The sequence below is a fragment of the Podarcis liolepis genome, assembly GCF_965112155.1.
Source record: "Podarcis liolepis genome assembly, chromosome: 8".
NCBI lineage: Eukaryota > Metazoa > Chordata > Lepidosauria > Squamata > Lacertidae > Podarcis > Podarcis liolepis.
The window spans coordinates 78,702,921-78,730,198 of record NC_139560.1 but is presented as its reverse complement, the minus strand read 5'-3'; the positions used below and the strand labels follow the sequence as shown (position 1 = coordinate 78,730,198).

Below are 27,278 nucleotides of genomic sequence, written 5' to 3'. Positions count from 1 at the left end.
TGCTTTCACCCCATTTTTTTACCATAGTTTTGGCTTCCTCTTGAGTTATTGTCACAAAAATTGGCACCAGGGCACAAACTGTACCATCCATTAAAATCACTTTTTGTTTGTTTGTTTCTAAAAATACCCAGTCAGTCACCCCTCACTTGTACCAAACATTTTCCTTCGACCTGTTCCTTGCTTGATATGTGTTATGGCTGGTTGACTTAACAAATCTAGATGGAATAATTGGCATTAGTAAAGTGTTAAACACACTTTTTTTTTTTAAAGTCTAATTGTTACAATCAGATTACTAGCACATGTGGTTTGGAAACTATTACAGGGCAAATTGTTGCAGATGGAATGAAATTCAGACTATGTCTGTGCTGAGCAATGATATTTGGTGTGAGGAAGGGGAGTGTAACCTGTTTTTCATCTGTGAATTTTTTTAAATGATTATTTTATTATATTCATATTTTCTCCAATGAGGTCAACAGGACATACATGGTTCTCCCCCTTCTCATTTAATTCCCAGAACAATGTTGTGATGTAGGTTAGGTTAAGAGACAGTGTGAGCTTCCTGGCCTAGTGTGAGCTTCCTGGCCGAGTGTGAATTTGAACCCTAGTCTCCCAGTTCTGTAACGCCACCCTGACTCTCTGGCTGAAATGTTAGAGAGTATGCCACTGTGGTTTAATGTCAGAGGCTTTGGGTTGGGTGTGTGTATGCTCAGATGCACTTTCTTATCAGTTCATAATTTATATACTAATGCCAAGTCTTTGAGGGCTTGTGCTCAGGCCCGTACACCAGCCATGTACAAAGGTCAGATATCAGCAGACTCTCTGTAACCTAAGGAAGCAGAACCTCAAAACATCCCACTGAAGAGGATGGAAGAAGAGATATGAAGGGTGTTTCTACGCCATGTGATCATATGCATTCAGTATTGGATGCAGACACCTTTTTGGGTTGCTATGCACACGGCATCATCCCCATGCCATCTCTGTCCCACACTATTTGCCCATCCCAAGCACTTTCTGTTGGAGCTGATAGAATCTGTTTTGCACATGTTTACAAAGCAAGCACCTTCCTATTGGGCAGACCTACTGCTGTTGCAGCGCGGTGCCACTCAATGTCCAACCTGTGTATGAATGAAGTAGGCAAAACAGGAAGCAGTACTGTAACTTAGTCACCTGTGTATGTCAATATATATCCTCTGGATATCAACGCACCCGTTTCCAGCCCCTCTTTTTCAAAAGACAGTGGGGTTGGGGAGGAATGCCTGTGGAAATGCTAATTAAGAGGAAGGGAATAGAGAATAGGATTGTTGCGCTAGTTTGAAAACATGTCGCTAAAGATGATGTTACCGCACAAAGGTGTGTACATTTGCAAACGTTCAGTATGAAAGAAAACAGCCTGTGTGCTTCAAAGGTTGCATGCGTACTCAGCCATAGATATAAAAAGGACGTCACAGGGGACCATCACATTGTCATTTCCTGGTTCACAATGAGAAACTGCTTTTAAGCGTCCCTAGGGCAGGGCTGGATTTAGGTTTGATGAGGCCCTAAGCTATTGAAGGCAATGGGGCCCTTTATATGTCCAGCTGTCCTTTGTCAACAACAAATTGTCACTGTTTTTTGTGTTGAATATATGCTATTTATGGACCTAATAGGTATCTAAAGCCATTTGCACATAACAAAATACGCATTTTATCAAAGTAATTGTTGAACTGAAATACAGTGGTACCTCGGGTTACATACACTTCAGATTACATATGCTTTAGGTTACAGACTCCGTTAACCCAGAAATAGTGCTTCAGGTTAAGAACTTTGCTTCAGGTTGAGAACAGAAATTGTGCTCCAGCGGTGCGGCAGCAGCAGGAGGTCCCATTAGCTAAAGTGGTGCTTCAGGTTAAGAACAGTTTCATGTTAAGTACGGACCTCCGGAACGAATTAAGTACTTAACCCAAGGTACCACTGTACGATTAAGAAGAATTATATTAATAGTGAAATACTATTATTAAGCTCTAACTGTATGTGGGTTTTATTTTATTTGTTTTTTATCTTATATTTTGGAAATGCACAACCAGGTTTTTTTTCCCCTTTAAATTTTTGGGGGACCCCCAAGAGAGTGGGGCCCTAAGCTACAGCTTGTTTAGCTTGTATGTCAATCCTGCACTGCTAGGAAGAGAAGCAAGTGCTGCCCGTAGAAATAAGTGAAAAAGTCCAAGATTGTTCGTCCATCCTAGCCTCCTCCCCATCCCCAAAAGGAACCTAAATAACCTAATAATGATTGAGTCAGTGGGCACAGGATACCGATTGTCTTGGTGAGGGGCAACAGAAAACAACAGGGAAGGGAAACGGAATGGAGTATAGAAGCCCCGGACACAAGCACTCCACATTATTTCGTTTGCAGGTTCCTCCTTGTTCCTCCCGCAATGAGCACAGTGGTCACTTTGAAAGCAAACGGGAACCACCATTACCCCAAAAGGGTATTTGCTGCATAGATGAAAAGAAAAATGCCTTTTAAACCCACATTAGCAGCACCAAAGTGGCCTTCCTGAAGTGCAAGCCAGGGCAGTTTGTCTGGAGGTCCTGGGCTGCCCAGATGCAGTGGCGTAGCGTGGGGGGTGCAGGGGGGGCGGCCGCACCGGGCGCAACATCGGGGGGGGGCGCTCGCACTCGCAGCTCTCTGCCCGTACCTGGCTCACTCATTCTCTCTCACTGCAGTGCTGGCTGTGCGAATCCGATCCGAGCCGCCGGGTCGCCGCCCACTGTGGAGGGGGTGGGTGCCAGGTGTGTGGTGCGGAGAGAGAGCGAGGGACTGTCTGGGGGAGGAACAGTGCAGCGGCCGCCCAGCGCAGCGCTGAGCGCGGGAGAGAACCACACCAGACCAGACCAGGCAGCAGCAAGAAGAAGCTGGCAGCGGCGGCAGGTTAGGGGGCACAAATTACTTGCCTTGCCCTGGGTTAGGGGGCGCAAATTACTTGCCTTGCCCCGGGTGCTGACAACCCAAAGCTACGCCGCTGCCCAGATGACAAGGAAAGCAGAGCAATACTATTGGCACCAGCTTGGCTGCAGGAGTTGCTGGAAGGAGACATACCATCCAACCATCTTGGGGACTCCACTCTGGATTTGTGTAGGGTTAACTCTCTAGTTTGTTCTTGTCCTGAAGGTGTCCGACAAAGCAGTGGAGCTTTAGGATCAGATGGGCTACCATCTCAAGTTGATGAGCCTTCATCTGCCCCAGGATAGATGACACTAAACATAACCACTACCAAAACTCCTTCACTGCCCTTACCTGATTAACTCCTGCCATTGAAAGTTAACCTAGTTGAAACGGCCTGGACTACCAGGATCTATTTTATGAACATAGTGTTGGGACAGGTAGCTTTAAAATGATGTCATGGAATTTGTGCAGATAAACTATTTCAGACCTTGGTTAAGGACTTTGTAGAATCCAGCTCCATTCAGTGTACATAGGAGAGTCACTCTGTGCACACATGTGTTGTTTGTTGTAGACATGTGACTATAACGCATGCTCATGCATTCACAGTGTGAAGAATGTATTTGTAAAAAAATAGAACACAGTATTCACAATTTGGGGGACCCGTTCTATTCTGATTGACAGTTGCCTAGTTGGCACATCTCAGTGTACACACATTCCCCCTAATGACTGAGTGCACATATATTTCATATTTGGGTGGCAGTCCCAAAATAAGAAACACAGCATGTGAAGTCTGTTTCCTCACTACTCAGAAGCAGAGTTATCAACTGGAAGGCCCATCTTGTCAAAAGGTTTGTTTGTTTGTTAGATTTATATTTATATTTAGGTTGAGAAGTGTTCCCTTTGATTCCCAGAGAGGGGAACTTCATTAACGTCAAGACTGCTGTATTACATTGTATGTTTATTTAAAGTCACTGGCAAGGAAGAGTCACAGTAAAATGCATAAAATTAAGAGACTTCCGGTCGGTGCCAGCGCTTAATGGCGGTCCTAGCCCCGAGCTCCGGGGAAGGACTGCTTCGCAAGTTCGGGTCTTACCCGCTACGGCAAGCGGGGGACCCCTAAAATCCCAGGCGCGGAAGCCTGAGAACAAGGAGACTCGGTGGGCACCTTTGCGCCCCCCGGTACCGTGAAAGATCGACACCGGGAGTGAGCGCGGTGCTGAGAGTCGTTACCCAGCCTGCGAAGTGAAGCCGCGTCGCCATTAGCGGAGAGCGCCGATTCCTTCCTGAAAAGAAAATTCGGACTGAATCCCCGTAAGACTTGAAAAATAATTGGGAACCTCTAAACTTTAGAAATTGGACTAAAAATGGGGGAGATTTAAACAAAGGAAGTCTGCCTCCCCCCGACTGCATGAAAGCGAAAGCAACGGAGTTCTAAACTTGCATCCGTTCAAATTTGATCTTTAATCAGCCAAACCGGACATTCGGACCTTTGATCTCCCCTCTAGCTAGCAGGGCAGAGGAGAGGGGAATTGGACTATTAATTGCATGAACTATTGGAAATAAAAAATCTCTGCCGCCTCACCTATCTGAAAGCATGAAACGGTCTGCCTTCTTTAGCACACTGAACTGACTTTTTCCTGTAAAGTGATACGTGGATACAAAGTTCCCACAGTGTCTGGCTATTCTGTAATATAAGAAGAAATAATACAAACTGGATAACTGTGGCAGTTTAAAGCTACAAGTTTTCTAGCAATATTGATTTTGACTGTGTTAAGCTCTTGTTTTGTGGTCTGGATAATCTCCCCTGTTTCTTGTACTTGGAACTTTGTTCTATGGCCATTTTGATTTGCTCCCTCTAGAGGATAAAGTAAAGTTCACCACAGCCTGACAGTGGAATTTTCCAAGGGAGAATAAATCCCGTGGGAAGTGACCTTGACATGAGCGGCCCACAAGAGGAGATAGTCACAAGAGCCAAGACCAAACACCATCTACAGCAACAACAGCTGCAGCAACAACAGGTAAAGAAAAGAGGATCAATTTCAGGCCCAACAACCGGAGCAGCAGGAACAACAGGACAAGATAAAGGGTCAGCCGTCTCTATGGAAGCTGTGACAGATGCTCTGCTTAAGATCAACCAAACCCTGGAGTCCTTAACCAAACAGACCTCAGAGAACACACAAAAATTAACAGAAATTTCAGCAAGATTAAACCAGAATACAGAATCCATAAATAAACTGGTGGAGGAAAATGCCACTACGCGCCAAATTGCGGAAGACGCCAAGGCCACGGCGGGAGAGACACAGGAGAAAATAGAGCCGATTGCTAAGAAGGTTGATGAGCATGATGCAACCTTGGCCTTGTGGGACTTACAGAGGAAAGAGAGAAACTTAAAATTAAGACTGATTCCGGAGAATGAAAGAGACAACCTTGTGGAATATCTGACACGGGAGTTTGTGGATTGTTGGGACCTTGAGGAAGACGAATTTAAAATTACGACTGCTTTTAGATTGGGTAAAAAGCAAGACAGAAAGACCCCGAGAGACTGCTTGATTACATTCAGATCCAAGGAGGAAAGAGACAAAATACTAAGACTACACTTTGAAAAGGCCTTGCAAATTGGAAATTCAACTGCACAGTTCTTTAAAGACATCCCAAAATATATTTTGGACTTAAGAAACTTCTACAAGGATTTAGCTCTTTTGCTAAAGAAAAATTCTATCCGTTTTAGGTGGGAGTTCCCACAAGGACTGTCATTTGACTATAAGTTAAAGAAGATAAAAATAAAGACAATTCAAGACAAAGAAAAATTTTTGGCAAGATACCAGGAGGACCTACAGAAGGGGACTGTGGATGTACTTGCAGAACAAAGGAGAGCACTGGATATCCTGAATCTTTCTACTGGACAAAAACCACCACCATCAGAAGAAGAGCAACAACTTGGAGCTGTTGGAGGAGCCGTAGAAAAATAACAAGATGGCTCTGCAATTCCTTAGTTGGAATTGTAATGGACTCAATGGGCCTTTGAAGAGAAGACAAGTATTTCATATATTGAATAGAGAACAATTGGACTTGATATGTCTACAAGAAACCCACATAACTAGAGCCCACAGGAGACTACTTATAAATAAAAGGCTAGGACAAGAATTTATTTCATCAGACAAAGTCAAGAAGAGAGGAGTTGTAATATATGTGAAGGAAAAATGGGCTCCAAAAATGATATTTAAGGATGAACAAGGGAGATATCTGGCAGTGGAGGTACAAATTCAAGGAGAAAAAATTTTAGTGGTTGGAATTTATGCACCAAATGAAGGCAAATCTGACTTCTTTAAGAGACTTCATGAAACTCTCATTGACTATTTGGATTACAATATGATAATCATGGGAGATATGAACGGTGTGGTCTCCACCAACATGGACAAGGCACAAAGACTAACAGTTAGTAAAGAAGGGAGACTCCCTAAGACTTTTTTCGAAATGACAGAAAATATGGACTTGATAGACATATGGAGAACAAGGAACCCTCTGGAGAGGGAGGGAACCTTCTTCTCCCAAGCAATGATGACCTGGACCAGAATTGATCAAATCTGGGTTACTAGTGGAATGGCTCCAAAGATCAAGAAAGTGGAAATCTGCCCAAAAACCTGCTCCGACCATAACGCCGTGAAGATGGAGATGAAACTTACAACAACTGGTCAATTCAGATGGAGAATGAATGACACCCTCTTTCGGGATAAGGAGATTCTCACGAAGGCCCAAAAGACTTTAAAAGATTATTTTGAAATAAATTTGAGGACCGACGTGGAGAAAAGAGTGATCTGGGATGCAAGCAAAGCGGTTATGAGAGGATTCTTGATTCAACAAAACTCAATAAAGAGGAAAAAACAAAATGAGAAAAAAGAGAAGATATTGGAAATGATAAAGGAAGGAGAGAGAAAATTAAGAACAAAACCAAAATCTCAGGACATCTTAAGAGAGATCAAGTTATATCAAACACAATATATGGAATTGATGAACCAAGAGATTGAATGGAAGATAAAGCAAATGAAGCAAAAGACTTTTGAATCAGCAAATAAATGTGGCAAACTCTTGGCATGGCAATTGAAGAAAAGGCAGAAACTAAATACAGTCACAAGCCTAGAGGTGGATGGAAAGAACATATCTAAACCTAATGAAATTAGAAATTGCTTTTTAAGTTATTTCAAAAAACTCTACACTCAAGGCCCGCAAAATGAAGAAGATATAGACAAATTCCTTGGAAAATATGGACTACAAAATATCTCGCATCAAAATAAGATGGACTTGAACCAGAGAATCTCAGAACAAGAGATAGAGGCCGCCATTCAGAACATGCAACTGGGCAAATCTCCAGGACCAGATGGACTGACTTCCAGATACTACAAATCGCTGAAGGAATGGTTGACTCAACCACTAAGAGAAGTTTGTAATGAGATCCTTGAGGGAAAAAGGGCGCCTGAATCGTGGAAAGAGGCATATATTTCACTCATACCAAAGTCAGAGACTGAAAAGACCCAACTTAGGAACTACCGCCCAATATCACTCCTTAATGTGGATTACAAAATTTTTGCAGACATTTTGGCAAAAAGATTCAAAAGAGTTTTGATGGAGAAGATTCATAAGGACCAAGCAGGTTTTCTCCCTAAAAGACACCTGGCAGACAATGTAAGGAATGTAATAGACATTCTGGAAAAGCTAGAGGTGAATATAAACACTAAAGCAGTATTGATTTTTGTGGATGCGGAGAAAGCCTTTGACAATATATCTTGGAGCTTTATGAGGAAGAATCTTCATGGGATGGGGGTAGGCCAGGGTTTTGAGAATGGTATGGCTGCAATATATTCTGAACAAAAAGCTAAACTGATTGTAAATAATGTTGTGACTGAGGAACTTAAGATAGAAAAAGGAACACGACAGGGGTGCCCGATTTCCCCATTACTCTTTATTTCAGTTCTGGAGGTGTTGCTGAATATGATAAGAAATGACCAGCAGGTAAAAGGTGTGCAGGTCGGAGCTAAACATTACAAATTAAGAGCGTTTGCAGATGATCTGGTATTGACTTTGCAAGAGCCAAACACTAGTACAAAAAAGGTTTTAGAAATAATACAACAGTTTGGCCAGGTAGCTGGATTTAAGTTGAACAAGCAAAAAACTAAAGTTTTAGGGAAAAACTTAACAGATATGGAAAAGGAGAAATTCCAAGAGGAAACAGGTTTGATTGTGGTAAAGAAGGTGAAATACCTAGGGGTTTACTTAACATCTAAAAATCTGAATTTATATAAGGACAATTATGAAAAATGTTGGTCAGAAATTTAAAAAGATCTAGAAATATGGTCAAATTTGAAATTGTCAATGCTAGGCCGAATCGCTGTGATCAAAATGAATGTATTGCCTAGAATGCTTTTTCTGTTTCAGACCTTACAGATTCTGGACAAGATGGAATGTTTCAAGAGGTGGCAGAAAGACATTTCGAAATTTGTCTGGCAGGGCAAGAAGCCCAGAATTAAATTCAAAATATTAACAGATGCTAAAGAAAGAGGGGGTTTTGCCCTGCCGGACTTAAAATTGTACTATGAGGCAGCAGCTTTTTGCTGGCTGAAAGAATGGATGCTCCTCGAGAATACCGACATCTTGGATCTGGAAGGTTTTAATAACTCTTTTGGTTGGCATGCATATCTTTGGTATGATAAAGTAAACAGTGTTTTTAAAAATCATATTGTTAGGAAAGCATTGATTAATGTTTGGATAAGATACAAAGACCTATTGGAAAATAAAACCCCTAGATGGGTGTCACCAGTGGAGGCTAAAGCAGTGAAGAAACTCAATATGGAGGTCGGATGGCCGAAGTATTGGGAAATCTTAGAACAGGATGGAGACAAGTTCAGGCTACAAAGTCAGGAGAAATTGAAGCATAAAGTAGAAAACTGGTTTCAATACCGTCAAATATTGGAATTTTTTAAACAGGACAGGAAAATCGGTTTCCAGGTGGAAAAATCAAAATTAGAAACGGAACTGCTAGAACCCAATACTAAGAATTTATCTAGAATGTACAACTTGCTGTTGAAATGGAACACACAGGATGAAACAGTTAAATCGGCTATGATTAAGTGGGCTCAGGATGTTGGACATAACATTATGTCAGCTGACTGGGAATGGTTATGGAACACCGGTATTAAATTCACGGCATGTAATGCCTTAAAGGAAAACATTATGAAAATGGTATACAGGTGGTACATGACCCCAGTCAAGCTGGCAAAAATCTATCATTTGCCTGATAATAAATGTTGGAAATGTAAAGAGACTGAAGGTACCTTTTACCACCTTTGGTGGACATGCCCGAAGATTAAGGCCTTCTGGGAAATGATCTATAATGAAATGAAAAAGGTACTTAAATGTACCTTCTCTAAAAAGCCAGAGGCCTTCCTCTTGGGCATTGTCGGCCAATTGGTGACAAAGAAGGACAGAACGTTTTTTATGTATGCTACAACAGCGGCAAGAATACTCATCGCAAAGTATTGGAAGACACAAGATCTACCCACTCTGGAAGAGTGGCAGATGAAAGTGATGGACTACATGACATTGGCCGAGATGACAGGCAGAATCCGTGATCAACGAAAAGAGACGGTGGAAGAAGACTGGAGAAAATTTAAAAGCTACCTGAAGGACTACTACAAACTTAATGAGTGTTAAAAATGTCGTGGTTTTCAGAAACAAAGGGATACAAGGACATAAGGCTAGACTATAGAAAAGGACTAAGATGACAGAGACTTGAAAGTAATAAATGGGAGTTGCTAGTCGAAGTATGGACATTGGGATGCAGAGAGGGGGGGTATGGGGAAGTCCAAGAAAAGAGGTTTATAAGAAAATATGTTTGAAACTATGCGTGTTTGTTTGTCATTTTTAGTGTTTGTTTGTCTTTTTAAAATTTTGTAAAACCAATAAAAATTTAAAAAAAAAAAAAAAAGAAAGCTGTTCATCCAACAGCTCAAAATGGATTAGCAGGAACAGGGGAGAATTTTCATTCATTTGAAAGCAAATTTGTGCCTCCGGAACACGTGGATTTTGCATTCTTTGGATTTTGCACCTCTCCGAACTTTGCAAAACAATTCTTAGCTCCAAAAATGTTTAAAGAAGAAATGTGTGCATTTTACGTTTAAATGTGCACTTAAAAATATTGCTATAAAATACATGTTTAAATATGTATTTTTGTGATAAAATGTGTATTTAAAAATAAAAAAAAAATGCATAAAATTAAGGAAACGATATTTATTAATTAGAGAGTATCAGGCATTCTGAGGTGTATCTAAGCATAAGAATTTTAAAACCCAAATTCACTTCTATTTAAAATAACTGCACTTACAGCTTATATAGAAGATAGATCTGCCTAGCAGTTTGCAGAGCATTTTGAACCAAGGGTTTGCCATGTTCTTCATTCAGCCAGTTGTCTACAAATTGGAAGTTAGTCTACCACATACTAGAGGCACCGTATTATCAGTTTGCAAACCACAGCACTAAGAGTCCTGTAAGCTTCTGTATTGCCCAGACACACTGAAGGTAGAAAACAGTGGAAAACAATGACACACACAAAGAAACCCTAGATATTTCAGAACTTGCTAGCTGCAGAGCATTGCACACACAAACATCCCAGGAGCCCTTCCAACATAGAGAACATCCTACCATACAGATCTTGCCATCATGACAGGCACTTTGCAAGTAATAATAAACGATAGAATATTTGTTAAAGTAGCACAACCTTGTAATCTGATGCCATCTAGTGTTTGTAAAAGGAACTGTGGTCCATCATGAGGCTGGATTCTTTATAGCTTTCTTTCAAACATATTAGCATATCTTATTGCCTCCCTGTGGTATTCTCTCTCTCTCTCTCTCTCTCTCTCTCTCTCTCTCTCTCTCTCTCTCTCGTAATGACATGAATACAGCCACTGACTGGTTTATGATAATAGTCTTTTAAAAACTCATTCAGCAGCCACTCTGGCAAAAAAAAGGTTTAATGATTTATCAGTCACTAATACCGGTCTGTGGTCTGATCTTTCCACAGAGAACATAGCAAAAGATGGTGACTGGAATCCATTGCCTCAGTTCTCTCTTAGAAATAGATTATCGATGGAGATTTCTGCTTAAGGCAATTTTGTTGTAGAAGTCGACAGAAGAGTGGGGGGAAAGGACAAGCGTTTAAATGACCACTTTAATAAAACTGGGGTGAGGATTAAGTATTCGATGCCGAATGGCATGTGACGTAACATGACCTGATTTGCATTGTCCCAGATCTCTACAATATAGGGAAGTGGGGAGGAGAGATTGAAATTACAGCAGTGAGGAGGACAGAAACTCTTCTTCCACCCACACCTTTTTATTTAGTCATTTTTCTCCTGGTGGGGTTATTTCCAGTGATGGAGCCTGCGAAGGTTTCGGGCAGGCAAAGATTCCTCTTTTCCCTCCCCTCCCACTTTAACACCCATTTCCCACCATCGTGGGAAGGACTAATTGCAGCCAAAGACACCAGGTTCCAGCCTTGGAACCATTAAGAGGCACTCTTAGTCAATGCTGGGGAATTCTTCACCTGCAGTCCTAATTCAGCTTGCCACTTCCCTCAGTCCAGCCTGACAGACCAATCCCAGGGAGCCCTTCCCACCTGCCAATCATCCCATGCAATTTTATGGAGGTCTGAGATGAAGCCAGTGCACTAGGATTGGGAATAAGTCCTCTTTTAGAATTGCAGAACAGGCAGAGGGGTCTCTGATCTCAGCACTAAGCACCCCGCAGCTGCTAGAATAGGAGATAAACCTTTCTGCTTGAACTTTAAGATCAAAAGGTAACATATCCGCCCAGGCAGGGTAGAAAAAGCAGGCAGAAGGATCTCTCCTGCCACCTCCACCCCAGGGCTGAAAACGCTGGATGTGTGTGGGTGTGCATGCCTTTGTGCTTGCATGCTTGGTGCCTGTATCTTTGTGACTATTGTGAGGTGTGAGTAGAGGTACGTGTGTGTCTTTCTTTTTGTTTTGTGCTCTACCCACTAATGGAATGCATTCCCCAGAAGGTGAGCCAAGGTTGAATTTGGCCCTTGACTGAAGTCGGTCCCCCATCTATGGTATAGACAGTGCTCAGCTCATTGGACCAATGTGACTCAGTAACTTCCTATACAGTGGTGCCTCGCAAGACGAAAAGAATCCGTTCTGTGATTCTCTTCGTCTAGCGGTTTTTTTGTCTTGCGAAGCAAGCCCATTGACGGATTAGCGGATTAGCGCTATTATTAGCGGCTTTTAGCGGTTTATCTGTTGATTGGATCAGCTGATAAGCGGCTTAGCGGCTTAGAAAAAGGGGGGGGAACCAGCAGGAACTCACAAGACATTGTCGTCTTGCGAAGCAAACCCATAGGAAATTCGTTTTGCGAAGCACCTCCAAAACGGAAAACTCTTTCGTCTAGCGAGTTTTCCGTCTTGCGAGGCATTCGTCTTGCGGGGCACCACTGTATAAGCTTCCTGCTTTGTAGGAGATTAAAAATTGTTGAAAATATAAATTAGAAAGGTGACACAAAAGGTGAGTTGTTTTTAAATTTTGATAACCCACTTTATTGCACAATTGTTTAAATTGGTACACTGGGGGGGGGGGAATACCATTCTGTTTATACTAGACTTTCACTTATTGCAAATTAACACAGACCACATTTCCCCTCAGTTTCCATCTTTCCAAGCAAATTATGTGTTGTATCTGTAGTTTTATTCTGTCTGTCTGTATATTACTGCTTATTTTTAAAATTGTTGCTAACATTCATATCCTATCCCCAGGGCAGCTAACAAAACAAAACAGAAAATGAATTCAGTATCTAAGAACTCCCAAAATACAATTAAAACTCCTGAATTACAGTTAAAATAAACTATATTTAGAAAGCAGAAATAATACAGCAAAGAACCAACATCCCTTTATGAAGACCTTCCTGCTAACCTTGTAAAAGCTGTAAGGGAGCTAACTGGCAAGCATTTATAGGAAAATAATTCCATAGCAGAGGCGCCACCCTGAAAATGCCCAGAGCTCCTCTGAAATATTGATTATTCCTCAAGATCTGGTTCCCATAACTGAATGCAGTCCTTCAATCTGATCATTACCAAATTCTGTGCTAGTGTCACTTATCATAACCTGAAGTTCTGCTAATGCAAGCTTACCCAATTTATAACCACCAAGCCAAACGCTACCCACCAGATATGCATTGTGACCCACTGGGGAAGGACTCAGTATAAACCTGGGAGTGCAGAAATGAGAGTGGGGTGTCAAGCCACACTGTTACCAATCCAATCAGCCTTGCTGTTTTTTCAAGTATACTCCTAGATTCCAGAAATCTCCATGTTGACCAGGAACAATGAAGAAGTTTAGGCATACAGGGCTAGAAAGCTACAGCTGATATTTGCTGGCCTTGATTTTAATTTATCAGCTAGGTACTCTCACAATTTATACATACCAGTGCGAGGATTCTGGAACACGCAGGTGCTTTCATTGTCTGATCTGTAGCCTAATTAAGTCATCCCAGAAACTTCCTAATTTGGTAATCCTAGAGCCCTGAAAGAAGAAGCTGCATGTCCTACCAGCTGTAGCCGCATTAGGACACATTGCCATAACTTAAGGTTCGTGTCTTCAAACATACTGAAATTCTGTTTGCAGACTACATGTCTTTGCACTTGCTGCTTGTGGTGCAAGTTTTAATGGTATGCACACCTGGGTTTTTTGCGGTACTCCAGAAAAGACCCCACCCATCCGTTCTATTATTTAGCTTGTTATTTCCCGTCTTTAACTTGCAAGGTCCCAGGGTGGCTTACAGCATTAAAACACAGTAACAAAAACAATTCAGAACAGCTAGGTAAACCTCATCTCTTGGAATGGAATATTTAGGAGATCTGTCCCCTCAAACAGAGCAGTGTTTGGTTCTCTCATGTGTTTTTTGCTATATAATAATAATAATTATTATTTATTATTTATACCCTGCTGGGTTTCCCCAGCCACTCTGGGCAGCTTCCAACAGAATATTAAAATACAAGAACCTATTAAACATTAAAAGCTTCCCTGAACATGGCTGCCTTCAGATGTCTTCTAGAAGTCTGGTAGTTGTTCTCTTTGACATCTGGTGGGAGGGCGTTCCACAGGGCGGGTGCCACTACCGAGAAGGCCCTCTGCCTGGTTCCCTGTCCTGTAACTTGGCTTCTCGCAGTGAGGGAATCGCCAGAAGGCCCTCATCACTGCTCCCCTAAGATTGTTCCAACCTGGCTCAGTCTTTGTGGCGTCTCTCCTGGAACCATGACTTCAACTCTAATCAGATTGGCTCCTCTTCCTTTCCCTTCAGCTTTTGTTATTTTTCCTTCGGTTTAGTTAGGGGCTGGAGGGAATGCACAGCCTTGGGTTCCTACTTTCAAGGAAGGCCGCGATAAGATTCCTGGGGTAGGCAGTGATGTCTTCTCTTCTCCAACGCTGCTCCTCCTCCTTCCTCTTCTTGTCACCACCACTGTCCTTTTCTCTCCCCCCCCCCCCGTAGTTCCTATTCCTATTCCTCCATTCATAATTATTCATAGAATTGTAGAGTTGGAAGAGACCAAGAGGGTCATCTATGCCCAACGTGCAGCTCGAATGTACGACCCTGAGATTAATAGTCATTCTCTGCCAACTGACCTGTTATTATTTTTGCTGTCACATTAGTAGTGGCAGTATTGGTCATTTCCCTAATGCTTCCTCCCTCTCTTCCCTGCCTTGTTTTGATAAAGGGCTGGGGTGTATATGACCTTCCTCAGAACAATGCATTCTAGATGTGGTACCTGCACCACCACTGCTGCTGCAACAGCTAGATTAAAAATGTCCAGGTTCAAACCGTATTTCTTGCTGCTGTGGGAGCTGCGATTGGCTGCAACCTGACCTGACATGCAAAAATTCAGGAAGTGGAAGCATTTCTGATATTGCACAGGTACAGGAGCAGGGTCAGATAAAAATGTGGCAGCTGTGGTACAGTTACATCTGACGTGATCCATCTCTCCTGTGTAAATGCTGAATTTAGATCATAGCAGTGACAGGGAAACATATAGCTTCTGTCGCTATAAAGCAGCTGTTTTTCTGTGCCGTTATTAAAGGGACCTAAATACTGTCCTTTCTTGAATATTGTTGGCATCCATCTGTCAAGAGACAATGGGGTGAAGTCAAACTACTGCATTAGCAGCAGCGAAATGACCTCCTGGGCTGCCCAGATGACAAGACCCCCTTCTCGGCATCGCTGTTGAACACAGTCTACTTTTAAAATATACACTGTCTACTTTTAAAATAATCGACATGGCACTGTAGAATTTTAAAAGCTAAGCAGCAAGGAGCTGCAAGAAAAGGGTTTAAACTTTCAGGCCACTTCTAGTACTGTTGTGCTTAGTGAACCATTTTTCAATATTGACTATATCGCTATAAATCAGTAGAATTGTGGCACATTTGAAGAGACCTCTTTAAAAGCTTTGAGGGTTTCTTGTTATTCTTACTAAATCTCTCCTGCAATAAATCATTGCAAGTTTGCTTTAAAGCAGAGCGTAATTCCCGTCCCTTGTTCTCTGTGTTGTTCGTTTAGCAATCACTGGAACATAAGAAACTGCCTCATTCTAGGTTAGACTTTTATTTCTTTTTTTAAAGAATGGTGGGTCTGAACAGAGAGTGGCTTTAGGAATATTCTCCTTCATATGACAGAGTTATGTGTAGTCAGTCAGTGTGAAAATATGTCCGGTAAAACTATGTTAAAGGGAATGTGGTATGACATCTGCTGGGGGGGGGGGGAGCTAAATTATTTAAGGGAAATGCTGCATAAGGAATTCACTGATCTGAGTGAAATACTAGAGGCTAAGCTACCTGCTTTATTCCACTTCTGAGATATTTCAGAAATACCATTTTATACTGAGTTTGCAACAGGGAAATTCACATTAACAAAAATCAAAGCTCCACTGAAATTAATATACAAAATTTAAAAGCCCTAGGAAAATCAAACTACCAGTGGTTTTTTGTGTGCGGTTTTTTCTACATACCAATCAAATACTTCATAGTTTACTCTTGAAACAAGTCAGAGGTTCTTATGACATATATAGGGGAAGGCCAAAAAGCTATGCATAAGAATATTTGTCACTGAGTGACATACAACTTTGTGTGACTGAACTTCCAGTCACACAACAGGGCCTCCTGTTCCTCCAAAATCTATTGCAAAGGGTTGGGTAATTTTCTGGAGCAGATTTGGGGGTTCAGTGCACGCTGCTTTATTTGGAAACAATTTCTTTGGCTATGATACTTACGCTGTAGTCAGAAACATCTGGAGGGCACTAGGTTAGAGAATATTGCCCTAAACTCTGCAAATCAGCCCAAATGTGTATTTTCCTGTTAGGACAAGCACAAAGATGGCCTTACTCTTTGCACTGGAAGACTAGGTCCCAGTGGGAAAGGGTCAACTCTAGGAAAGTGGAGGTGGGTAGCAGAAATGGATGTTTGATCCATCTCCAAAACAACAACACAAAACCCCAAGGCAATGCATATACTGTTTCAAGCTTGGCTTGGCGTTGCATTTTTCAAAATGCTATGTTATCTCTGGATCAGAGAGATGCAAATTTACTGGGGAAACTAGCAGGATGGGGGCTGCTTGAAGGAGACACTACTCAAATGAGAGCCCAGACAGCATCAAATACGCATTTAAACTCAGGTGTGGACAAGCTCTGAGTCTGCTAATCAGTAATGAGGGACTTGTCTAAGGGCCACTTGCTCTCCTCACAGCCTTCCTGGCACCATCTATGCAGCCATAAATAATTTGATAATATTTTTTTATTAGTTTTCAATTACAATCCAATAATAGCCTCATTATAACAATACCAATTTATAATACAATTACTAATACCAATCATTCAAATACCAAATTATGTGGTGTTTCTTTCTGTCCTTGTAAAATGTTATGTCTATCTTTTCCCGGTTGTTGCTGTTGGGGGGAACTGATATCCCATTGTTGTTCCAGAAATTTCTCCCTCACTCTGTCCCGTGCTTCATTGTTCTGCAGCTTTAATAACAGCTGCAAAAGTGACTCTGTCCCAATAAATAACCTGTTTTCCTCATTTTTCCTCTCAGCCTGGGAAGAAGAATGTTCTGCCGAACTGCAGATGCCACAAAGAGTTTGTGACATTATTAGGCTAGTCGTAGTTTCTAAGCTTAAACTTGTACCTCCCACAGGGTTGTTGTGAGAGTATAATTGGTGTGTGCAGGGAGGCAGGGTACTATGTATGTTGGTTTGAGTTCCTTGGAGGAAGGGGGGGGGATTGAAAAAAATCCCCTGGTGAATAATTGAGCCTTGTCTTCTTCTTATTGAACCTCATCCTCGGCTACCGTTTCCACAGTCCTTGAAACTCCCTCACTTAACAGGCCTCTGCAAATGCTACTCCAAAGGCCAAATGGGATGGTGAGGAAGTAGTTGCTGGTCCACGATAAGAAAGCAGAATTGCTTTCATCCTTCATTTGAGAAGGCAAATTGGGGCTTGATGGTAAATGTATCGAATGTTAATGAGACCCAAAGAAGGCTTGGCCATCGGAACAGAAATGTAGTAGCTTGAGGGGAAAACCTTAATTGCTTTTAAATAGGGAAGGCCCTGGCTGAATGAAATTCTAGTTGGAGATATTAAATAAATAACCTCGTCTTCAGATTCATAGGGGAAAAAAACAGGCAAAGCCCCGGAGGACCAGAGAAGGGCAAAGAGAATTATATTTTTCAAGGGTGTGAATAAGGTAATTCCATCGTACTAAAGGCCAGCCAGCTGCTTGTCAGCACCCTTCAAGTGGCTAGAACAGATCATGAATCAATTTGAGAGAGGCACATCCCTTGCTTAATAACACAGCCGAGAGCTGGGAGACAAAGTCTGTGTAATACATCTTGATTTCAGCAAGGCATTTGATGGAATAGCAGTTGTTATGCTTAGAAGCACAATAGCGTATTAGGAGCTAGGCAGAATTACTGTTGGGGGATTGCCCAAACAGTCGAAAAGTCATCTCCAGCCGATTACTCATTAGTGATTCACTGTCAGATTGGCAGGAGGCTTTTTCTAGGTGTTATGCCAAAAACTGTTTTTGCCAGTGATACGAGTGAAATACTGTATTTTACAAATTTGCAGGTAACACAGAGCTTGTCTGCCATACTTAACAGGTTCTTTCTGTCAGGTTCTCGGGGTGCACTGTACTGACTTCTGTGGTACCAGCCCATGACATCAGTTTCATAGAGGCTTCAGTTTCTTTTTATGTATGACAACTTTTTATTGTATTGTTAGGATTCTGGGCTGCCCTGGTTACGGCAAACGAGCTAAAGACTTTAACAAAAAGAAAGACAAGTTGCTTACCAATAATTGAAGTCCTTCAAGGCATCATCTGTGTAGCCATCAGCTCAAAATTTGGGGGAGGGGGGCTCAGGTTTTGTCTGCTACTTCTTGAGTGGGCTCACCACCTTGCTTAGGTGGTCCTTATATGGTATCCTAGACCCAAGTGGCTCAGGGCTTTGTATATCAACAGGACACATGGCAATGTTTTGTTGTACATCCCACTTTGCCTATTGAGTTCCTACTCCTCCCTGAATGCACACATGGACAAAGCATCCATCCAGGACTGGCTTGTATGTGTTCAGGGGTATACTACTCTTAATTTTCCCATTGAACTTGTTTCATGAAGTTCAGTTGGGAAAATTAAAATATTGGTCTTGGGTGGGAGAGCAGGATTTTGTTCCACCGCAAGAGGGACCCCAAAATAGAGAACTTCCTTTCTTTAATTAAGAATGGCATGATCCCATGATCTAAAGAGGCAGAGCTCATGACATGGGGTGAAGCACACCAGCCGCACCACTTCTGCTGCCAAGAGGGAGGCATTCCAGCGCTTTGGAATTGCCATTCATCTTCCCTGCCCCTGAGAGGAAGCCAGTCTGCAAAACTTTGAGGAGTGCCCCAGCTCACACCAAGTTTGGCGAGAGACAGGGTGTGGCAACAGAAGTGGGACACAGGTTGTCAATTCCCATTTCGCCTCAGGTGGCGAGACAGGATGGGCAAAGAAGAGGCGGCTGGAGTAGAAACCTGCCCTCTGGGTAGGAATGAACTGGCATTGAGCAGAATGTTGCAGGAGTTCCAGCAAAACATGCCACCCACTTTCATCATTACAAAACATAAGGAATTAGATGGAATTTTATGTCATTTTCAGTAACTACGGGGTAAAGTTGGGATTGTTATACCAGCAGTGCAGAATCAAGTAATCACTTGTGCCCAGATCCGTCATGCTTATAAAAATCAGTGTCTTTTTAAAGAAAAGCCCACACAAGAGAAAATAATAAATTATGGATATATTTTGCTGAGAAATTTTCTTGGTTAGCGGCAGCGATGGGGAAAATGTGCATCCACAAGAGATGACTCTATAAATAGCTCTAACAGCATTGTCTCATCTTTAAAACTCAGTAAGTACAACAAAAAGGCGTCCCTTTATGAAGCTGTTTGAGCAGAGACACAAATGGAAAGGGAAGGCATGTTTCCAGGATAAATAATGTGTGACTGTTCCTGACGTGAGGTGGCTTGTATAGAATTTTGTTTTGGAAGCATGTTTCACAACACTTGTTGATGACGTTACACTTTCTTACTAGGAGGTTTTAAAAACATGAGTTGGATCCCCTAAGCTTTTTCGCAGCCGCCTTTTTTTGATATGAAATATCTAGGTCAGCCAAGTGAAAAGCTGCACCGGGCTTGAGCTCGTCGTTATTTAAGATGTTAAAATGGAGTTTGCCACATGTTCTGCATTTGAAGGTTTCTGAAACTCCTGCCTAAGAAGCCATCTCCACCCTGGTAAACGAATACATATTTGGTCTAAGCACGTACTTGTTTACCCTATCAGAACTCATTGCAGGATGGTTTCCGTTAACTCAGTATTACAGGACAGGATTCCCTGTTGGATGAGGATGAACGCTAGTGGCTAAAAATATTTCTTAGCAGTGAGGATTTGAAAGTTCTGAGCAAAGTGGATTTCCTTTGGGAAACTGACAACTGTAAGGTATTTAATGTTTTAAGGCTTTGCTGGAGCAGGATAAATGTGAAAACCCAAAGTTCATGTTTTGGCAGTTTAGATTAGCAAAAAAGAGCAAAGTCTTCCTGGGAAAATGAACAATAGTGGAGTTCAGTGCTGAAATCCAGTAGTTTGAGGAACGACAGCATTGCCAGGTTGCAACCCAGATAACTCATTTTTGACTACAGTAAGATACATTGCTACTACCATATCTGACCTGCTAAAATCATCAGGACTTCTATTTTTGCCTACATCCATTTGAGATTCAAAATTCTCCGGATTGCAACAATTAGTAACCCTTAATCTGTGGAGCGCCAGGGAGAATAGGACTTGATGTTATGCTTTTCACTGCAAGCTAATGTGGTGAAGGCGGGGGGGGGGGGATAAGCCATTGAAGCTTTCCCCCATCTTTTATTTCCATCCATGGGGAGGGGGGAAATATCTCTGTGATGCTACTATTAGAGGCACAAGTGCAGGAATATTAAAAGTAGCGACCCTGGTCTTGTCTGTTCTGTGCCTTGGGCATTTGGGCACCTCTGTAAGCTTTCCTCACTCTCTCATACACTTCTTTTATTACCTTAGTCTGAGTGGTGGGCACTGAGAGTGGACTGCATTTTCTAACTTTTTCTACTTCCCTTCTGCATTGCCCCAAACTTCAGTGTTATGTTCTTGGCATCTAGAAGCAGGAGATGCTATTTCCCCTGACTGGCTTGTGAGAATTGTTGTACGGGATGGGAAATGTGAACATTTTGAAGCACAAAATCTGGAAATCCTTTACAAAAGAAAGTTTGAGGTAGCCTAATAGGGAGTGGGGGGGGGGGCTGTGAGAAATCCCAAGGGGCTGACAGCTAAAAGCCTCAGCAGATTTGGAAGTAATTGGAGTAAGCTGGGAATGACAGCCTAACATGAATTCACTCCCATGCAGAGCTGCTGAACACAGGATCCAGAAACTGCTGCCAGTGTCAGAGATGCTATCAAGTTCCAGAAGAGCTTACGAAGCTCCATCTTCAGCAGAGGCTAAGAGATCCTTAAGTTTTGAAGGCGAAAACACAAAGGGCATTTTACTTGCTGTATATTTAAAAAATAGCCAGTGTTCAAATATATCATCATCTTTCTGCTGGGTGTTAATTCTAACAATATCAAAATGTACAAAAGGAGAGTAGGTGGTGTGCAGCTAATGATATCTTTTCATCTGAAAATTCATCATAATTTTATCTTTTCACCAGAAAATTTATCATAATTTTAACTTTTCATCAGAAAACTTATCATCTATAACTCATGGTTATAAACCTATTAAAACTTGCAATTTATCATATCATGCTTAATACATCCATAGCTGCAGTTTAATTTGTTTTATGTCCGTTCCAATGCAATATAATGTCCAGATTTTTGTACTGGTGAAGCCAACATCTTCTAAACTTTTCGGTTTAAAATGTTGCAAAACAACAAATACATTATACAAAAACCACTGGGAAATTCCCCTTACTTCTTTGCATGCCTGGTACAGAATAGTAATTTATAAACTGGGTTATGCATCAGAAAGTCCATCTATACCATGATCCCTTAGGCAAAGCACCCGCCATCACTCTCAGACCACCCCAACCTGTAAAAAGAGGAGAACAATATAAACCAACTTTGCAAGGGTCTTGTACAAATTGTTGGATAATGTCTATGAAGTGCTATGAATGTTGTAAAAGTGCCTTATAAATGCTAAATAATATTGCTGCATTGAGGACCTTCTAATATTTTATTTTACAATATAATTTATGACAAGGATAGAAGCTTACGGTAATATGACTGACGGATGTACCATTCAGTGTGGTATTTTTCTTGAGCAGTGTAGCATGGGCCTAAGAACCTGCTTCCAGTTCATTAGCATTCCCTCCCCCCCCCCCGATTTCTGCCTCCAACAGTCTCTGGCCTGACTACAATATTCATTTTTCATGTATATAAGCTCAGGGATAAAATCCTTTCTTCTCTTCTCTTCTCTTTACTTGCAGCCTGACCCTGCAGGCCGAGATATTTCTATTCTTCCCATTTTGGAGCACTGTGAAAACACTCACATGACCATTTGGCTTGGCATTGTTTATGCCTACAAAGGCCTACTCATGGTAAGTCTAATGGTAAGTGTAGCTCAGAGCCAGTATGGTGTCATGATAGAACGATGGACTAGGGAGTGGAGAGACCTAAATGAAAATCCCCACTTGGCCGCGAAGCCTACTGGGACACTTTCAGTTTTATTTATTGTTGCCCTAAAATGGCTAAAATGTTAGGTTACTATTTTGCTCAAATGAAATTAAAACCCAAAGTTGTAATGGTAATGTAGATAGAGACTACGGACTCCTCCCTCATGAGGAAGAAGTTGAGGGAGCCACACGTATTCCATACTCTCCCGTGCCATTGATAAGCGTGGGTTGGCGTCTGCTTTGAAATGATGACAGCCTTTTAAGTGCCCTGCAGCCAGCTGAAGAAGTAGGCTGTAACCTCTGAGAGTTGATGCCATGTTCTTATGGGTTACTAGCAAAAAAAAAAAAAAAATGCTGATTGATAAATATTTTAAACAGCTCCAGCTTAATACAAATCCCCAGTATATTTAAAGTAGCAAGAGCAATTCTTTTAAAATAAATGAGCCTCTTAACCATTTGTCATAATTAAGTCTTTTTACCAATACCAAAAAAGTTTATTTCCCAGGAGGTGTGGTAGCTTATGTGCCCCATGCTTGCACCCACATCACTCAACATCACACCTGTAATTCATGCCCAAGTGCTTAGGGGGTGGATCATGTAATTATTTACCTCACAAGCAACCGCCCCTCCACCCCCCCCCAATTAAATGAAATACCAGTGGGCTAAATCCAGCCAGAGCTAAATAGTTTCAGTTATTCCAGGGAGAGGTAGAGTATGGGATCACTCGGTGGAAGTTAAATGTGCTTAACTTTGCCTGGATCTCGCCCTGTCTTGCATTTGTCAAGATAAGCTGCTTAAAGCAGAATGCAGATAGAAATAGAAACAGAACTCTTTTGATGTCTGGTATGCAAACCTATCGCTGTGCTTATTGTGTTAACAATCATCCCTTCCTTCTCTCTTTCTAATTTCAGCTATTTGGTTGCTTTTTGGCTTGGGAGACTCGAAATGTGAGCATTCCTGCTCTGAACGACAGTAAATACATTGGCATGAGTGTTTACAATGTGGGCATCATGTGCATTATTGGAGCTGCTGTTTCCTTTCTCACCCGGGACCAGCCCAATGTTCAGTTCTGCATTGTGGCACTAGTCATTATATTTTGTAGTACTATTACGCTCTGCTTAGTCTTTGTTCCGAAGGTAAGCACATTGACTCATTATGGGTCTGTTATCTGCATATAATTTTTGTAGGACTATTAAATTCACTCCTGCACTGGGAAATTCTCCTGCACAAGCCCCACTGAACTGAACTGGAACAGCAAAAGGACATGGTTGCTCACTGGATTGTGCCCATGATTCTTAAAGCGTAAGTTGAGAGCCAGCGTGATTTCAGTGGTTACAGTGTTGGACTAGGACTGGTGAGACTCGGGTGATGCTTATAGAGTGGCTTTGCACTAGTCACTGCATCTCTCAGCATAATCTGCCTCTCTCAGGGTGGTTGTGAGAATAGAATGAGGGAAGGGGTCCACATCTGCCATCTTGAGTTCCATGAAGGAAAGGTGAAATATCACCTTCCTAAGGATATGCAGTTATTCCATCAGGTAGTTGCCCTGTTCCCTCCATATCTTGATTAGATGGAAAGCTACTTCTGTCTAGAACTGACAGAGCAAAGCTTTGTCTAGGGCGGTATCACTTGTGGGGACTGGTTATCTATGAATAAATTACACATAAGAATCTAGATGTCAGAGAGCAGTTTCTTTTAATACTAAGCGGGTTAAACCACAGAGCCTAGGATTTGCCAATTAGGTCGGCAGTTCAAATCCCCTCGATGGGGTGAGCTCCTGTTGCTCGGTCCCAGCTCCTGCCAACCTAGCAGTTCGAAAGCACGTCAAGTGCAAGTAGATAAATAGGTACAGCTCCAGTGGGAAGGTAAATGGTGTTTCCGTGCGCTGCTCTGGTTCGCCAGAAGCGGCTTAGTCATGTTGGCCACATGACCCGGAAGCTGTCTGTGGACAAACGCCGGCTCCCTTGGCCAATAAAGCGAGATGAGTGCCGCAACCCCAGAGTCGGTCAGGACTGGACCTAATGGTCAGGGGTCCCTTTACCTTTACTTATTTGTAATACAGTAGTACCTTGGATCCCGAACGCCTTGGTACTCAGACTTTTTGGCTCCTGAACGTCGCAAACACAGAAATGAGTGTTCCAGTTTGCAAATGTTCTTTTGAACTCAATGTCCAACAGAGCTTCCACGGCTTCCAACTGGCTGCAGGAGCTTCCTGCAGCCAATCAGAGGTCGCGCTTTGGTTTCCAAACATTTTGGAAGTCGAACAGACTTCTGGAACGTATTTCGTTCGATTTCCAAGGTATGACTGTAATACAATATATAAATATATAGATGTGAATATTTATAAAAGTATACATAAAGAAACAGCCAGCACTAATAGATACAAAAATTATATTTTCCCAATATCACATAGGGGTTTACTTCACCCTGCATTTTCCCATTCCAGTAAAAAAAATGGGCAGGAAAGCAAACTCCATTTTTCAATTAAAAATATTGTTGCTTTGACTCCCTTCCCTAACCATATTTGTAGCTTTAACTATTTGGGTTTTACCCCAGATTTTAATTGATCATTCCTCTATCTTTGCCATTCCTGGATTTTTCCATGCCTGAGCTATGGCTATTCACGATGCAGGAAGTAAATGAAGAATCATGTCCTGATCCTTTCAGGGAAAAGTTTCTAGCCTGGCCTTATCCTTTACATGCTGGCTTTTGGTGTTTGTTATTCAGTCGTAAGCCCCCACCTGTAATCTTTGGTGGTACAGCTGGGACACACCTCAGGGAGAGCTAGGTCTAAGAGACAGCAGACGCAGCATGTATAATGGGCAGAGAAGGTGCTCAGGCACAGACCTGTGCCTAGAAACATGGTGCAAAAAGAAGTCTCGGTGAGCCCTTAGGAAGGTGGCTCCACAGCTCTGCCCCACCACATAATGCCACTAGAGAGAGCCGTGGTGATTTCCCATTATTGTGAAAGGTCAGGTTTTCACAATTAACATGCTGTTAGCTTACTAAATTGGATTACATTTTATCCATGCATGGGCAAATTATTTAAAGGCTGAGATGAATACTACTTCATATCCGCCTAATGTTGTGGCTCAGGTGCTAGACCAGCCTGAAAACAGTGATAGGCTGGATGTGGGCCAATAAATTGATGCTGAATCCTAATAAGATTGAGATGTTATGTGTTCCAAGATATTGACTCCGGGAGGTGGGAATATGGACAGGGCCATGCCCTGGAAGGTCTATATTTTAGGAGTACCCCTAATATACATATCAATATTGATAGATAGACCCACTCCATTCTTTAATTGTAAATTTTTAAAACTAATTTTAATATTCTCGTTTTACACTGTTGTAACCTGCCGTGAGGTTTTATAGTGAAGGGTGTGTAATAAACTTTAATCAATAAATAATAATGAATGTACAAAGTCCATCTACTTTGGGTTGAAACACTTAACCACATTGGCATATGAATGGAATTTTCTAATCTCTTTGGCCAAAGTTTAGTAAATTATGGTATCTCAATACTGAAGAAGGGAACTCTAAAAGGAGAAATGGAATTGGGGGGGGGGGTGTTTAAAAGTTGTTTTCAGATCCCTTCAAATATTACCTTCCAGGGGAGGTTTGGAAGCCACAGGGATCATTTCTGCATTTCATCAGTAATGTCAGAAACCTGTGATTCCTAGGAGAAGTCTAGTTTCCTGGATGTTTGACACTAGTGTGGGAAGAAGCCATATCAGCAGCCCCTTACACATTATTTTGAGCTTCTAACATTAGCTAAGTAGCACGTTAAGGTGCCTTTGCTAAATTATGGGAAGTGGTTAGATAGTTTTAGCTCACATGGATGATAAATTGGCAAGGCGCTACTGAAGACTATGCCTCAAATCCAGCATTACACATTTGAATGCACGTTCAATGAACATTTTTATGGGCACAGGTACACAAAAATAAAATGAGATATTCTTCAACTTTCAGCTAATCACACTGAGAACAAATCCAGATGCTGCCACCCGAAACAGAGGACTCCAGTTCACTCAGAACCAGAAGAAAGATGACTCAAAAACATCCACGTCAGTCACCAGTGTCAACCAGGCCAGCACATCGAGGTTGGAAGGTCTACAGTCAGAAAACCACCAGCTGAGAATGAAAATAACAGAGGTATTGCTAAGTGTGTGTTCTGGGTTAGACTGTTCTGTCTTGCGGGCATTGCATGTATTCTCAATTTGCGAGGCCATCAAGCTATCTGAAACTCAAGTGTCAAAACAGGTGAGGTACATGACTGGATCTCTTGATGTTTTGCTTTTCACTTAGAAGCAACCGTGGACCCATATTGGATCCAGTACGGGGCAGGAGTGTGGAGGGAGTTTGACCATTTCTCCCATCTAAATTGCTTCTTCCCCGATGATGCTCTCACTGTGGTGGTGAAATGCTCTGTGTTTGCAGCAAAAAAACCCCCTTAATTTCACATATATGCTCCTGGAGGGGTCAAACTGGCAGTGGCTGACCAGGAACAACACCTTGATGTTGTAGCGGTTGTAGCTCAATGAATACGTTGACCCAGTGTGAGGTGGCTGTGAAAAATATTAATTCCATGCTACGGATCATTGGGAAAGGAATTAGAAATCAACTTGCCAGTATCATAATGGCACCATACAAATCATACGGAATGCTCTGTGCAGTTCTGATCGCCTTACCTCAACAAGTTTATTGAAGAGTTGAGAAAGGTTCAGAAAAGGGCAAACGAAATGATCAAAGGGATGGAACAACTCTCCTATGAGGAAAGGTTTAAGCATCTGGGACTGTGTAGTTAAAGAGATAGAAGTTTATAAGAATTATGCATGGCATGGAAAGACGTGGACTAGAAGAAGTTGTGACTAGTCTCATAACACTAGGATTTGTGGGCATTCAATGAAGCTGAACGAAGTTTTGGGCAGTGTGTTCTGGGTTATAGCTGGAGCACCTGCTCTCACATAGCTGCTTATTAATTGGGGCAGAAAGTTAAGCACATTTGGATCCCACTGTTCTTACATCCCTCTTGCTGAACTCAGTGTGATGTAAAACACTACTATCTAGCCAGATTACAC

At 41.9% G+C, this 27,278-nt stretch overlaps 1 protein-coding gene across 1 annotated transcript in view; it reads left to right on the top strand.

The window, feature by feature from the left end:
- GABBR2 (gamma-aminobutyric acid type B receptor subunit 2) overlaps positions 1-27,278 on the top strand; it is a 288,773-nt gene that overhangs the window by 249,578 nt on the left and 11,917 nt on the right. Inside the window, exons 14-16 of the mRNA XM_083519142.1 lie at positions 22,012-22,122; positions 23,109-23,333; positions 26,170-26,352. Coding sequence (XP_083375268.1) covers positions 22,012-22,122; positions 23,109-23,333; positions 26,170-26,352 — 519 coding nt within the window. The remainder of the gene's footprint in view (positions 1-22,011; positions 22,123-23,108; positions 23,334-26,169; positions 26,353-27,278) is intronic.